General features: G+C 29.9%; 1 protein-coding gene and 1 long non-coding RNA gene across 2 annotated transcripts; one reads left to right on the top strand and one right to left on the bottom strand.

Moving 5' to 3' along the window:
* Positions 1 to 373: 373 nt before the first annotated feature.
* Positions 374 to 1,298, bottom strand: LOC148191950 (bZIP transcription factor 53-like). The gene has a single exon (XM_088100987.1). It carries the CDS (start codon positions 1,251 to 1,253, stop codon positions 729 to 731), a length of 525 nt encoding a protein of 174 aa, XP_087957113.1. The 5' UTR covers positions 1,254 to 1,298; the 3' UTR covers positions 374 to 728.
* Positions 1,299 to 10,269: 8,971 nt separating this feature from the next.
* LOC148191951 (uncharacterized) lies at positions 10,270 to 10,978 on the top strand. The gene is made up of 2 exons (XR_015782739.1): positions 10,270 to 10,620; positions 10,728 to 10,978. It is a non-coding gene; the product is annotated as an uncharacterized LOC148191951 (long non-coding RNA).
* The last annotated feature ends 3,167 nt before the right edge of the window (positions 10,979 to 14,145 follow it).

Consider the following 14,145-nt stretch of genomic DNA (forward strand, 5'->3'; position numbering starts at 1 on the left):
AGAAACAACAATTATTACCACTCACTTTCGTTTTTTATTACATTATATCACCAATTATAAATGTTTTAGTTCGAGCACTTCTCATGCAGTACACGTCAGATCTATGTTGATTTGATCTGAGTGTGCGTATTTTTAGGGCATTGGACTCGAATCGGGTCAATATTATGTCATCTGATATTGTTTTATTTTTTTCCCTTTTACTCTCGGATTAGCTGCCATTTTTATTCTTATTGGTATGATTTGAACTCCGCACCACAACCTTGCGTTAACGAAATTGTCTGTAACTCCAGAAAGTGAACAATGGATAATAAGACAATATAAATATACATATACACATATAAATATTCATAGTAATTTTTATGACGGCTCTACATTTTGCTCTTCGTCGCAATAATTCTTTTATTTAAAGATTATTTAATTTCTTATTAACATTTGATCGGCAAAACAACCACAAAAGCTACATTCACAGTAGAATAACTAAAACACTGAGTAATACTTTACATAGTATAATAACTATAACCCTTCTGGTTTTGAAAAAAAATAACATGTATTTTCCAAAACCGTAACCGTGTTTCCAAAAAAAGAACCGGTACCACCCACCCTACTTCACCTTTAACTACTCTAAATATTTTACACAGAAAATAAATTAAGACAAGTTACTGTCTTCAGTTACTTAAGGAACACCGAACTGTGATTAGTAGTTTATGTGGTTAATGGTGATCAAAGGTTTATTCTGCCATGACAATATTGCACGGCCATGCAGTGGAAAATGGTTGTAATTGTCGGAAGAGCAAAATTTGGTTTATGTCGGCCAGTTTTTGGCGGAGCATGGTTCGTTCGGACCGGAGCCACTCGTTTTCGGTTCGTAAACGGTTACAGTGGTGAAGGAGGAACTGAAACCCGTTGTTCAGTTCCCGGTTTTCAACGCGAAACAGGTTCATCTGGTTCCGTAAGTTCTCTAGGTGTCTCTGTTTACGCATGCGTGACCTTCGGGCGGAATCCCGGTTCGATATCATTCTCCTGCGTTTTCGCTCCTCCGTGAGGGACACAACCCGGTTGGACTGGTCCGAGGGCGGTTTTTGGTGGGCAGGGGTTGTTTTGGGGTCGTCCGAAGCGGAACTGGAGGTGACGGGGTTGGGGCTAGTGTGGTTGAAGGCCAAAAAATCAAGCCCATCCCAGGGCGCGAGAGCATAGTCGAACGCCGGGAATGCATTTCCCAGCAGAGAATCGGAAGAAGTAAGATGAGAAAGCATGGTGTGAAACTTGGGAGGGGGAAAGGAAGGAGAGAGAAAGGGAAGAAACGCAGCTTAGGGTGGTCGTATTTAAAGAGATGGGGTAGGGCTAAATCTGCGTAATTGGGTAGGGTTAAGAGGGTATTATGGGGATGGCTTTTGAGTCAGTGAGCACTAGGGTGGTGGAATTACTTTTTTATTCAGTGACCTCAGCCAGTGGGTCCCTGCATTTTAAGCTTACGGGCGAAGGTAAAATTACGAGCAGGGGTCCACGCTTGACACGTGTGAGAGCGTGTCTATGAATGTCCAATGATTGGGAGTATATGTTGATGACGTTGATCCTCCATTCTAACCCAAACCAGAGCTAGCAGTTGTAGCGGGTGTATCAACACACTCCACTTAAACCATCTAATTTGCTTATTCATTCATGACATCTAATTAACACAAGTGGCCGGATTTGGTAGTAGGTCATCTTCGCGCATACGCAAATTATTTATCATTATGCCTATCATTAATGTTAAATATATTGTTTTATCTTTAAATTCGGCTATATCCATCTCCCACCATGTTAAAGGCAGAAAATTGGTTAACCGCAATTCTGATATTAATTAGTACATCAATAAAAGTTGTTGAAAAAATTCACGTATGCAGTCTTTCAGTAGCATTAAATTATTAAATGATGTGTATGAAAATGGCCACGTATTGTACATGCTATCATACGCACGTATTGTATGGAAATGGCCAAGCAGCTAGGTATTGTATTGTTCGGAGTATAATGGTACTTAAAAGTCTGAGGTAGGAGAATCTCTAGGTTGCTAGAATCATAATAGGAGTTGGAAACAAGGTTGGAAAACAAATATATTTTCCTACTTACTCTCTCTGTTGTTATGATTGTTTTATATTTTGAAAGAGATATAAATAATTAACGTGGTTAAAAGTTAAAAAGTCACCTTCAATTACTGTTAAATAGTTTTTTAACATTATTATAACGTAATGAGATTAGCTTATTAATTATATATTTTTTGTTTTAATTTTTTATAAACTAATTAAATCAATATAATATAGGGAAACAGACTGGTGAATCTATATGATTCAAATTAACCTTTGTTACAAGTCCAAGAGACCACTATCATTATGTGACTGATTATGTTTGGTGACTTTAAACTTCACTTTGGAACATCAAGATATTGTGCCTTATACATGTTTTTATATGTTTGGTTGTCTCAAGAAACCATTTTATCATTAATATTATTCCCAAAATAGAGTTTATTTTGGAAGCAGAGATTGACTCATTTTACGTTTTGTTTTTCTAAGTTTGGATTTTAATCACTAACCATTTATTATTCTTTTACAAATTTGTATATGTAGTCAATTAATCCCTTCAATAGATTTGAAACCCTTTTAAACCATTACACAGTAAAAGTATCTTAGCTTTAAATGAACGATTTTCGTTTCGTTAAACGTATACTTTTGGACAAAGAAAAACATCCAAATATAAACTATGTTCTACTAGCTTTTCTCTGGACAAGATTAAGTTCTCAACCTACTTTTAACTCAAACTTTAGTTCGTCAACTTTAAATCAAACACTAGTTTGCTGATAAAAAACCACAAGAGGGAAGAGAAACACTGGAGAGTATAACTGCTAACTCCCCTTAACCTTAAGTATTATTAATTTGCATATTACTATGACATATTTCTTTTTCAGTTAAAACCTCAATCGAATTTAAAGTTTATGTTTTTGGTAACACGAGTTCAATTAAATATTTGGTCGTTCCAAAGGAAAAATAAGCATACCCAATATCCTGTCTGTAAATATACCATTATCTTCTTTATTTATTATTGTAAGATGCACTTACTCTACTTTTTGTGCATCAAGCATAGCTTATATGCTTTTGTTTATCTTAGATAAACCTTTTTTTTCACACACCTTTAGTTATTATATAAGATTAAGCTTTGCTTCAATTCTGATGTTATCTTTTTGATAAATTCTATTTTTACAGATCTGATTATATGTACATAAAGAAACACAACATATACGGAGTCAAAATTTGATCTATTTATCAACTTCCTCTTCCTACTATTTTTCATTGACTCTATCATCAGTGGAATTTTTCATATTTTATTCTTTCTTTTTTAAATATTTTTTTATAAAGTTCAAAAAGAAAATCTACCGATTTATATGTGGATTTTGTATAGGTCGAAAAAAATATTCCCAGAAAAGCGTCTAGAAAATATGAAAATTGTATTTACGCGTGAATATGTTGAGAATAAGTTAGTCGAAGGAAGGAATATAGAAATAGTGACAAGTGTAAGAAACATCCGTATAAAACCATTTCGTGCCAAACCAGGAAAGGAAACAGAGCGTCAGTTGAGATTCTGCTCAGTCATAATATATATATATATATAGCTGGTGAGTTGAAGACTTGAAATAGAGTGTAACAATTTTGAGGAATATTCTTAGGCTGAGGTTTTAAATGATTGCTACAAATCACCACGATTGAAAGAAGCACGCATCACTGGCATGGTTAAACAACATGAACCAAGCTCGAAAACTCTTGGCTCACATGTGTGGCTGGCTTTATTTTAAGGGTAGAAGTACAATGATTGCTGAAAAATATGGTGAAAGGAGGAACGCGGTAAGCAAAACCATGTGAACAGGAAGGAGATAAAAAGTTAGGAAGAGAAAAAAGCAACAAGATATTTGGATGAGAGGCATAGGAAGAAAGAAATTTGCAAGGGGTTACTTTAGGTACCTCTATTTTGCTTTTGGCTAGGTAGTCTGGTCCTATTATGTTCAAGGAAACATGAAGCACGAGTTTATTATTCAAATCGCCTCATTCACGTGGTTCGACATGGATTATCTTTTTAACACAGTCAATTACGTACCATCACCTCATTCATTTAGATACCACTCATCCTCACTTTCATTAGTTTATAAGCCAAAATTAAAAACCCAACTCTTTCACTCTTCAACAACCACAGGACTTAGATTTCCAAATTTTATGTCGCACATGCCAACTTTACAATCTTCTTCTCAAATTAATATCAGCTTTAGGTTTTCCACTTATAACTGTTAACTTCAACACTTGAAGACACTTTCTTCTAAAACAAGTGTATTTTTATGGGTCTAATAAATATATTAAAGTATGCTATTCTTTTAAGTTTTATGAATAATCCAAACTTATGTTTATTTAGATTATATCTATATATAATAATTAAACTTTAAAAATTTGATGTATTGATTATTATTTATCATTATATTATTATTTATTATATTGTTATTATATTATTTAGGTAATATTATTTTAATAGACACATGTTGACTCTATAAATATAACTATTATTTTATAAGGAATACTTACTTCATAAATAATTAGTCTTATCCTATTTTAAAATATTCTAACTTTTTCGTCAAAGGAGAATCTTTTATAAATATATCTCTCACTCTCACTAACAAGAAAACTCTTTTCAAATAAAAGGAAAATCACAGTCACGTATCTACAAATCCATACTCAACATCCGAATAAGAATAAAATAAAATTCCAAAATCACTACTTATAAAAAAGTTTCTTTCAATAATTTGTACACCTAAATAATTTACTGATATTTCCAAATCAAGGAAACGTAAATAATATAACAATATCCAACATAACTATTATCGGGCTTAACTAAGTTGCTTCTCTTAGCTGTGTTAGAGTAGGCATTTGCTTCCTCCACCTCATCAAATTTTTTCTCCGACCCGTCAAAAGTTTCTGGAAAATGCTTTCCATAAAAGAGGACATGTTTGACTTCCGCAAAAAAATTCTGAATTTGTTTATTGTATTCCAGAAAATGAATTTAAAAAATATAAGGTGAAAGAAGAAAATGATGGGATGCAGGAAGTAATTGCCCTTATATTATGCTTACGTTGCTTGGTTTTCTTCGAATTGGTCCAACATGGAACCCGAGCCTGTTTTTGTCTACACGCTTAAGTTGGGCCTCCATTTTTGTCCTTTTTTTTTCGTCGGCTTTGTAAACCAGGCCAAACAAAAATATTCCTTCTATGCAACGAAACGACAAAAATCTCCCTATGGAATGTTGAGCACATAGCAATTATTGGCCCAAATTCGGTTGTGTCGCAATCGGAATCGCGACGAGACGGCGAGTCGAAAAACAAACGGGTTTAAGAAAATATTTTGGGAGTCGTTACCATAATTTATTTTCGAAAAACAATGGAAAACCATAAAATAAGACATGAACTATGAAAACTAGATTTTAGGTTTGGGAATTGATTAAGCGTAAGAAAGGTGTTAACACCGTCTGTCCAAAGGCAATACCTCTAATTAAATGCATAAAGTTTACGTGATTTTTCAAAATACTTAATTTTCCTAAACAAAATAATAATATAAAGAAACTATTAAGAAAAATAATATTTTTTTGTTTTATGAACCCGACAAGGATTGACCTTGCTCCTACGTATATTCATTTATGATGGACAATCAGGATCACCTACTTCTTTATCTAGAAAAATGTTTCTGAGTTTGTTTGAAAATTATTATGACAAATTATATTAATATATTATTTTAATTACTACTTGGCATAATATTGACTCAAATTATTACCATATCAAACTAATATTTCAAAAATATTTTCTAGTGATGTGTCCTGCATTAAGGAAACTTATTTTATTATTTTTTTTTTCATTTTTTTCTTTAACCACCATTAATTATTATTCTCTTATTCTTATTTTTACTTTTAATTTTTATTTTATTAACTTATCCAGACGAAATTGAGTGTTGACAGTTGTCTCTCTTTATTTAGATTTTGTTAGATAACATGAACTTTAGAGTTTTTTGTGTTATCATAGTAAAAGCTAAATAAAGATAAAGACACTAATTTCGTTCGGGTCCAAAGAGATGGAAAAAGATTACCTCGAAGCGTATCTTATAGAGAGTGTAACAACCTTGTGGATTTTGCTGAAGAGTCGTGACACCTGTGGAAGGTGTGTCAAACCCTATGAACTTCACAAGAACCTCGTGAACCTGGAGAGGCGCGAAAACCTCGTAAACTTGAAGAGGCGTGAAAACCTCATAAACCTGGAGAGGTGCGAAAACCTCGTAAACCTGGAGAGGCGCAAAAACCTGGAGAGGCGCGAAAATCTTGTAAACCTGGAGAGGCACGAAAACCTCGTAAACTTGGATAGGCGCGAAAACCTCGTAAACCTGGAGAGGCGCGAAAACCTTGTAAACCTGGAGATGCACGAAAACCTCGTAAACCTGGAGAAGCGCAAAAACCTCATAAACTTGCATACACGCAAAAACCTCATAAATTTGGAGAGGCGTAAAAACTCGTAAACCTGGAGAGAGAAGAAAATCTCATAAACGTGGAAAGGTGCAGAAATTTCGTAAATTGGGTGTTGAAAAATCAAAACTGATTGAAGTCAGCGGAGTGGTAGAGACTTAGACTAGTTTCCATTTTTTAACTGGGAGAGAGTTACTAAAATTTGCACTCATCAGAAATGAAATGAATCGAACAGAGTCCAAATCTAGATTAACATATAGACATGTTGGTCACAATAAGGAAAAAAATTCAATATTTTCTTCTGGATAATGACGCCGACAAAATTGAAAATCAACTATAATTCTCATTTATCGTTATAATTGTGGTCAAAGTTCGTTACCTTATTACTTTTTTTATATGCCTTATATGCATACATTAAAAGCTGAAGCAAAAGAACAAAATCAAATATAACCCCATCCATCACAAACCATAAATAATTTCCACTTCAGATTTATTAACCATAGTTCTTTTATAATCTTATAATTCCAACCGTATGGATTAAGACATAAAACGAAACACTGTCAAAATTTAGTAAATCTTCCAGCATTACATTAACACAACATAAAGTGTTATTCTAGTAAGGTATTCTAATCATGCACAATATTAAAAGCCGTTTTGAGTGTGTTTATTTTCAATGATTTGCCTAATCACTGTTTCTGTACATTTCTACAGTACTATACCTTATTATAATAATTCTCTTCGGTCTTTTAAAAGAAACACACAAAATATAATTGTCAATTTTCGCTAAAAAATTAAATTCAATGACTCGTAGGTTTGGTTATACCATATACCAATTCTAGTGAACTAATATACCAACTTGCATTTAGAAACCAAGTACATCAGTGTAGGTTTGGTTATATTTGTTTTTATTTTCAAAGTAAAAAATTATATTTTCTATTTATTTTTGTTGGGTATAAAATTTATCTTTCATTTTTATCCTTATGGAGTGATTATATATTTATATATGCACTTATATTTATTCTTAGACCATCTCAAATATTAGTTCAATTTTTTCCTTATAAAAAATGAAAAGTAGCAAATAAAATAATATTGTAAAAAATTTAATGTCAATTTTAAAAAATATATATATGAAGATAGATATTAAAATAAAATATCAAATAACAATTACATAAATATCAAGTAATTATAAAGCATCAAATAAAAATTGAAATTTCACAATTATAACATTAATTATTTTGAAAATTGTTAAAACAGGAAATACTTAAAGGATTTAATAAACTTAGTGGATATAAAATAAAGTAAAACAATTATAAATATTTGTATAAAGGACTATATATTAAAAATAAAAAGAAAAAAAAGATAATATAGAGTAGTGAATAATACCATAGTTAGTACTGTAATTTAAAAAAAAACATATAAAATCGTAAACTGAATTAGCAATATAAATATTACAACTAACCAAAACACACTAAAAAAAAGAAAGAGAAAAAGCAAGAAAACCTATGAGATAAGATAACAGTGCGATCTTGGAATGTATCCTGTAGTGAGTGGTTTGTAAAGAAATATAGTGTGAAAGAGGTTTAGCATGTTTGACTCTCTGTTCAAGAGTTTGTTTTCTAGATTACATACAGCTTTAATTAAACTTTGCCGAAAGCTGCATCCTTAATTTGACACGAGATATACAATGACACTGAATGTGGATTTCGAGTTTTAGATCCTCACGACGCTGGCGTAGATTCTTGTTTTTTTTGTCTCTTATTTTTGGTACAAATATTTTTTGGCACAATTTTCTTAAATGAACTATTTATTTTTACTAGCTTGCATGTTAACTTTCCTTTGCTCTGTTACTAATGGCGCCAGTAAAAATTGTTATATATGCATAAAAAAATTTGCAATTATTCATTAAACCAATTAAGAAGCTTAGTTTTAGGAAGGAAAAAAATGGCTAAAATTGAGCTTGAAGAGATGCATAAAGACAATAGTTGTGATATAGACATAGATTAATTGTCCTTTGGAGATGATTTATGTACATGATTTTGTTGTCGATACGGAGTGTTAGGGATCATATTCCACTCTCAGTAATCCTGTCTAGTTTGTCAAGATTCACCAGTCTTCTATTTCTACAAACTCATCAATTACAAATCAGAGCTTTGACAACTCATCATCACACGGGACACTTATGTATAATACAAGGGTTACTTTGTTTGTGTATTTAAGATTGTCTACTCATTGATGTTTTTTTTTTCAGAAAATAGATTTGTCTAAATAGAAGATACTTATGAAAATAAAATTGTGATAGAATTTTATGTGTGTGTTAAATTCATAAGTGAACCTGGTTTATAATAGATTTGAGTTGATTGAATACAAAAAAGATTTAGTTGTTTTAAATGTATGTTAAATTTAACGTATTTCAATTCAGATTATATACTAAAGATAGATTAGTATGTAATTTATAAGTTCTTTTCGTAAATATTAGTTGGGGTCCTTATTAAAAGTTATTTTATATAAAAGTCAGTGATTCAAATATGAAGAAAATAAATACATAATTAATATATAACTTATTTTTTTTATTTTTGATATTTATTTATGGAGTTTGTAAACTTTTTTTATTATGGTTGAGTTTAAATGTAGCTAATCATAATTAAGCTTTTAAACAAGATGGTTTCAAAGTTAATCTATTTTGACTTGACCGTTTGATTTTTATCATATTCAATTCTCGGTCTTATTTCACCTATCAGATTAATCGTTCCATTAATAGTTAATAGAAAAATAAATTATAATTAGAGATAATTTAGATGCTGATTCTTCTAATAGTAAATTTTAGTAATTAATATTAGTGACTAATTTAATATTAATTGATCACTAATTAAATTTTTTTATTCATAATAACTATTTTATAAATCATAATTTTTAATTTATAAATTAATTAATTTTTATTTGAAATTTTTTTATAGTGTTTGAGAACTATCGTAGATTTATTTTTCTAGATTATAAAATTTTAGCAATATGATATCTTAAATTATTACGGTTTCATTTCATTCAATTTTATAATATAACAATTTAATCATTTATAATGCCATTTACATTAATATTTTAGTTTCAATAAAGTGTGTGAAATAAGTTCCATAACTAATAGAGATGGAAATACTCTTGTGGGTTAGTGTGGTAAAGATTAATGCTGCAACTAATGTGCCCTCCCTACCTTCCATAACTTTCTTTATATTTTACATCTAGTAATTTCTTTAATATTAATCCTATTCTTAAAAGGCTATAAGATGCTCATTTATAAAAGTAAATGCTCCTCATCTGAAAAAGAGGTTAAAAATTACAGACAATTTCTTATTTGCCAATTATGAGTCGAAACAATATTTTTAATATAACTTAGCATACATGTACCTGTGGATACATTCTACATGTTGCTGGTCAAAATAGTTTTTTTTATATAACTATTGAAATAATTATACAGAAAAAAAAAATAGTTCATTACAGAGTTCTCTGCCACTGCCATAGCTAAAGACTGCACACATTTACATTGTTCCTATATTAATCCTTTCTAGATTTTTCTTTCATGTTTTCTGGCACTCTTTTCCCTCTATAACTAAAAACAGAGACAAAGAAGAAATCCTATAAATAACAAAAATTCCAGCTTTTAGTTATCAAGTGCAGAATTTCGAAGTTGGAATCTTTCTTTTCTTGCTTTGTTCTTTTGGTTCAATACCTGTGGTTGTGCCTGTCTTTTGGTTCTGCTCAAAATTTCCCCACTATTGATATGACCGTTTATTTATTTTTCTTAAACAAAGAAAAAGGAGAATACTTTTTTTGGATTCTTTTTGGTCCTAGAGAATTTTGTTGCCACCCCATTAAATAAATTCTCTCTTCACCTTTCAAAGTTCACACCTTTATCCCTATAAAATCACAGTCACCATAAATTCAGCACACAAACTCTCCCTTCTTTCTCTTCCATTTTTCAGTTTTCTTCTCTAACACAAACCAAATATGAGAAAGATCACAGCCCTACTGCTCATGACTCTCTTACTCAGCTCCATCATCGCCCATGCTGCGGCACGCCCTGAGTCAACTTTTCTCAGGCGAGGCTCACTGAATCCGGTTCGTTGCGTTTAATGATGTTCTTGTTGGCTTTTACATTAGTTTTTTCTTTTATTCTCAGTAGATATTTCGTAAGGTTCTGATTCATACATTTCTCAAACGCGTAGGAATTTCTGGGAGAAGAGAATTGTCACGGCATTGACGAGGATGAATGTTTGAAGAGGAGGGAACTTGCGGCAAACCTAGATTATATTTATACCCAAGACGATAATAATTAAAGTTAATTGTTTTGTATTAAATGTTATCATTTTAATGTTTTACATATATCATATTATTTTGCTATATGCTACTTCTAGTTTTGTAAGTGTGATGTTTACGAATGAATAATTTATTAGGGGGAATTTTGCAGAGCAGTCTACTCTCAAATTCAAGTGTTTATTAGTTCTTCTACGTTTCAGTTCCATATAAATGTTTTCAATTTAATAAAAATAATTTTTTCAGGTTAACGTATTCTAAAAGTAGAAAATGTTATAAAATTAAGTTTTGCTTTTCTTTTACTAAGGAGGCTCTCGTATATTTGGTAACTGTTTTTCTCTTTCACAGTTTAATTAGCTTTTTCTCCACTCACTAAAATTAAACTAAGCTGCATATCATGTAGTGTTTCTATTCATGAATATGTACTTGACTTTTCTATAAGCACAGTTAAAAAATAAATGAAATAAGAATATAAAATGAATTAACATTTGGTAAAATTAAAAATTTAGATAAATGAATTGACAGAAGATGAGAAGAAACAGAAAGTGAGATAGCTGTTGACTTGAGTTGTAGGAATAGGCATAAGATTGAATTGAATGCAAGTTATTAATATTTTCTGAGAGTGTGTCTGTTGAGTGTTGAAGAGAGTGATCCTGCAAATGGTATTTAAAACTGGTATCGAAGAAATAAACTGGTATTTAAGTAGCCTTTATGTATGTTGCAGGCATTAACTTCCCATTATTCTTCAATACTTATTCAGTTGTCTTCTCAACTACTCTAAACAAATCTACCAGAGAATCCATTCCCTCACTCACAAACTAAGTAAATACTACTTTTTTAAAGAAATTTCTTAGTTAAATAATTAATCTCCAGAGAAACTGTTTTACTTTTATACTCTATTTTATTTTCCTTTAATTTTCAATTTTAATAAATATTATTTTTTTCATATTTGATAATGTCATATACAAATGTAGACTTTTAAATAATTATACGTTAACACATATGTTTTTTAGGAAAATGTCTCTTAATTTTTTAATAACAAATGTGATAGTGTGTGATTGTTCCGTTTCAAATATACGGACTAATAAAATAGTGATACATCTGTTGTCAAAAAATTGTTAAAAAAAATTGTTAAAATATCATTGCCTTTTTTCAAATAATATTTATTTTGATACAATATATATGTAATTTTTTTATTAAATTTAAAATATGTTAATATAATAATAAATTAGTGAAAAGATGACATATGTATTGTATCAAAACATTATTTAAAAATCCATATCAAAATATTTTTTTCCATATCATAAATACTAAATGCAAAAGAAAAATTAAGAAAGATGAACATAAAAATAAAATAAAATAACAATCAAGCTAAAACAGTCTTGTATTTATAATGAAAAAATATATTTTGATACAAATATTTTTACATATTTTAATATAACACACTTGTCACTTTTTTCTAATTTTTATTTATTTATTACTGTATTAACGTATTTTAAATTCAATAAAAAAATAATATAATGTTAGATCAAAATATTATTAAAATATGTATATTAACATATATATCATTATTCATTTTGTAATGATAATGACTTTAAATTTAAATTGTATCATTATATCATCGTACTTGTCTTAATAAATTTAGTTTCATGTATAAATTTTAGTTTCCTCATACATTTGGAAAATTTACATGTATCCTTATTTTTGTTTTGATTAACAATAAAATTTGTATATCCGTTTTACTGATATCCGTAAAGTGATAATTTGTCCCTTAATTAACGAATAAGTGGCAGAGTAAAACTGTGTATTCTTCTTTTAATCCTACAAATATTACATTTTTTCTTTTAATCCTTAATAAATGTATTTTTTCCCATAAAATATTTAAGAAGTGAGAGAATGGTGCTAACGAACGATAATGGTTTATGGTTTAGGCCCAACGCCTTTAATCAGTAAATCCCAAAGAGGTTCACAAAAAATATCTGATTCTAAATTCGGACAACTCTGCAGCACTATTACACTGCAACACGTTACCATTATCGGCGAGGAGCGGTGTGTTGGGATCACCACTGTTTTCTTTCGATTGAGATACTACGAGAAAAGAAGAAAACAGGGACTACCAGAAAATAAAATTGTTTAAATGTAAAAAAGAAGTGTAAATTTTGTAATTGATGTAATAGAAAGAATAGAAAATATTTATATTTATATATTTTTTCGATTCGTATTTAATTTTTATGTTTAATGTTTAATGTTTAATGTTTAATGTTTAATGTTTAATGTTTAATGTTTAATGTTTAATGTTTAATGTTTAATGTTTAATGTTTAATGTTTAATGTTTAATGTTTAATGTTTAATGTTTAATGTTTGATGTGGATTGATTTTATATTTGATCTGTAATTTTTTATGTATTGAAAAATATACTTGAATTTATAATTGAAATTGAATATCATGCTTGTATTTAAAAATAAAACATATTCATTAGTAATTTTAAGACTCTCAAATTTAATGTATGATTGCTAATGAAGAACTCATGGAATTTGAACTTGATGAGTTATGAAATACTTAAAAATTCTAGAGATATGATTTGAGTATAATTGTGAGTTGATTTTGACCAGAGTATGAAATTGAGATGTTTGTAAAGGCAAAAGAGTGAACTAGTTGAACTCTAATCCTAAGAAGTTGTAAATAGTATATATTACATTTTTTTAACAACAATTATTTCATGAAATTATCAAAAAAAGTTTTTTGTGTTTTTATAAATGTGAAGACCTAGAAAATGGTATTTTAGAAGTGGTAGTAAGTTAAAGAAAATGAGACTCCATTATTTTAATATTAAAACATTTTAATATAAAAAGAATTGTTATAAACGAGTTTCATTATTTTAAAACACACCAACTGTCTAGAAACCACTTTTCTAGAGTTCTCTTTCTTCTCTCTAGGTGTTTTTGCTCCTAAGTCATCTGTTTGACGATCGCGAGGTGTCTTTACGTTCACGACGTCAAGGTCTACATATCTAGCCGATCAATTTCAAGAATAGAGCAAGTAAGTTTCGACTCATTTTTCTTCTTCCGTTCCCAAATCTGTTTTAGAATAACCTAGTACTATTGCATGTGTAATCATGCTTCTTCTAGTCATTCTTGGTTAATCTAGAGTTATAAGAACTCCGTCCGCTTCCAATTCGGTGTTTCGTAGGTTCGTCTAGAGATTCCTTACATTCAAGCAATCAGCGAAACATTCCTTAAGTAGGGCAGTTTACTGTGAGGTAAGGGAAGCTAATTTGCTTTTCATAATTATAGTAAGATGTCTGTAATCTGTCATTTAAACCAAAACCGC

The sequence above is a fragment of the Vigna umbellata genome, chromosome 10, assembly GCF_029865625.1.
Source record: "Vigna umbellata cultivar VRB3 chromosome 10, Vumbellata_1.0, whole genome shotgun sequence".
In the NCBI taxonomy this organism is placed as follows: Eukaryota; Viridiplantae; Streptophyta; class Magnoliopsida; order Fabales; family Fabaceae; genus Vigna; species Vigna umbellata.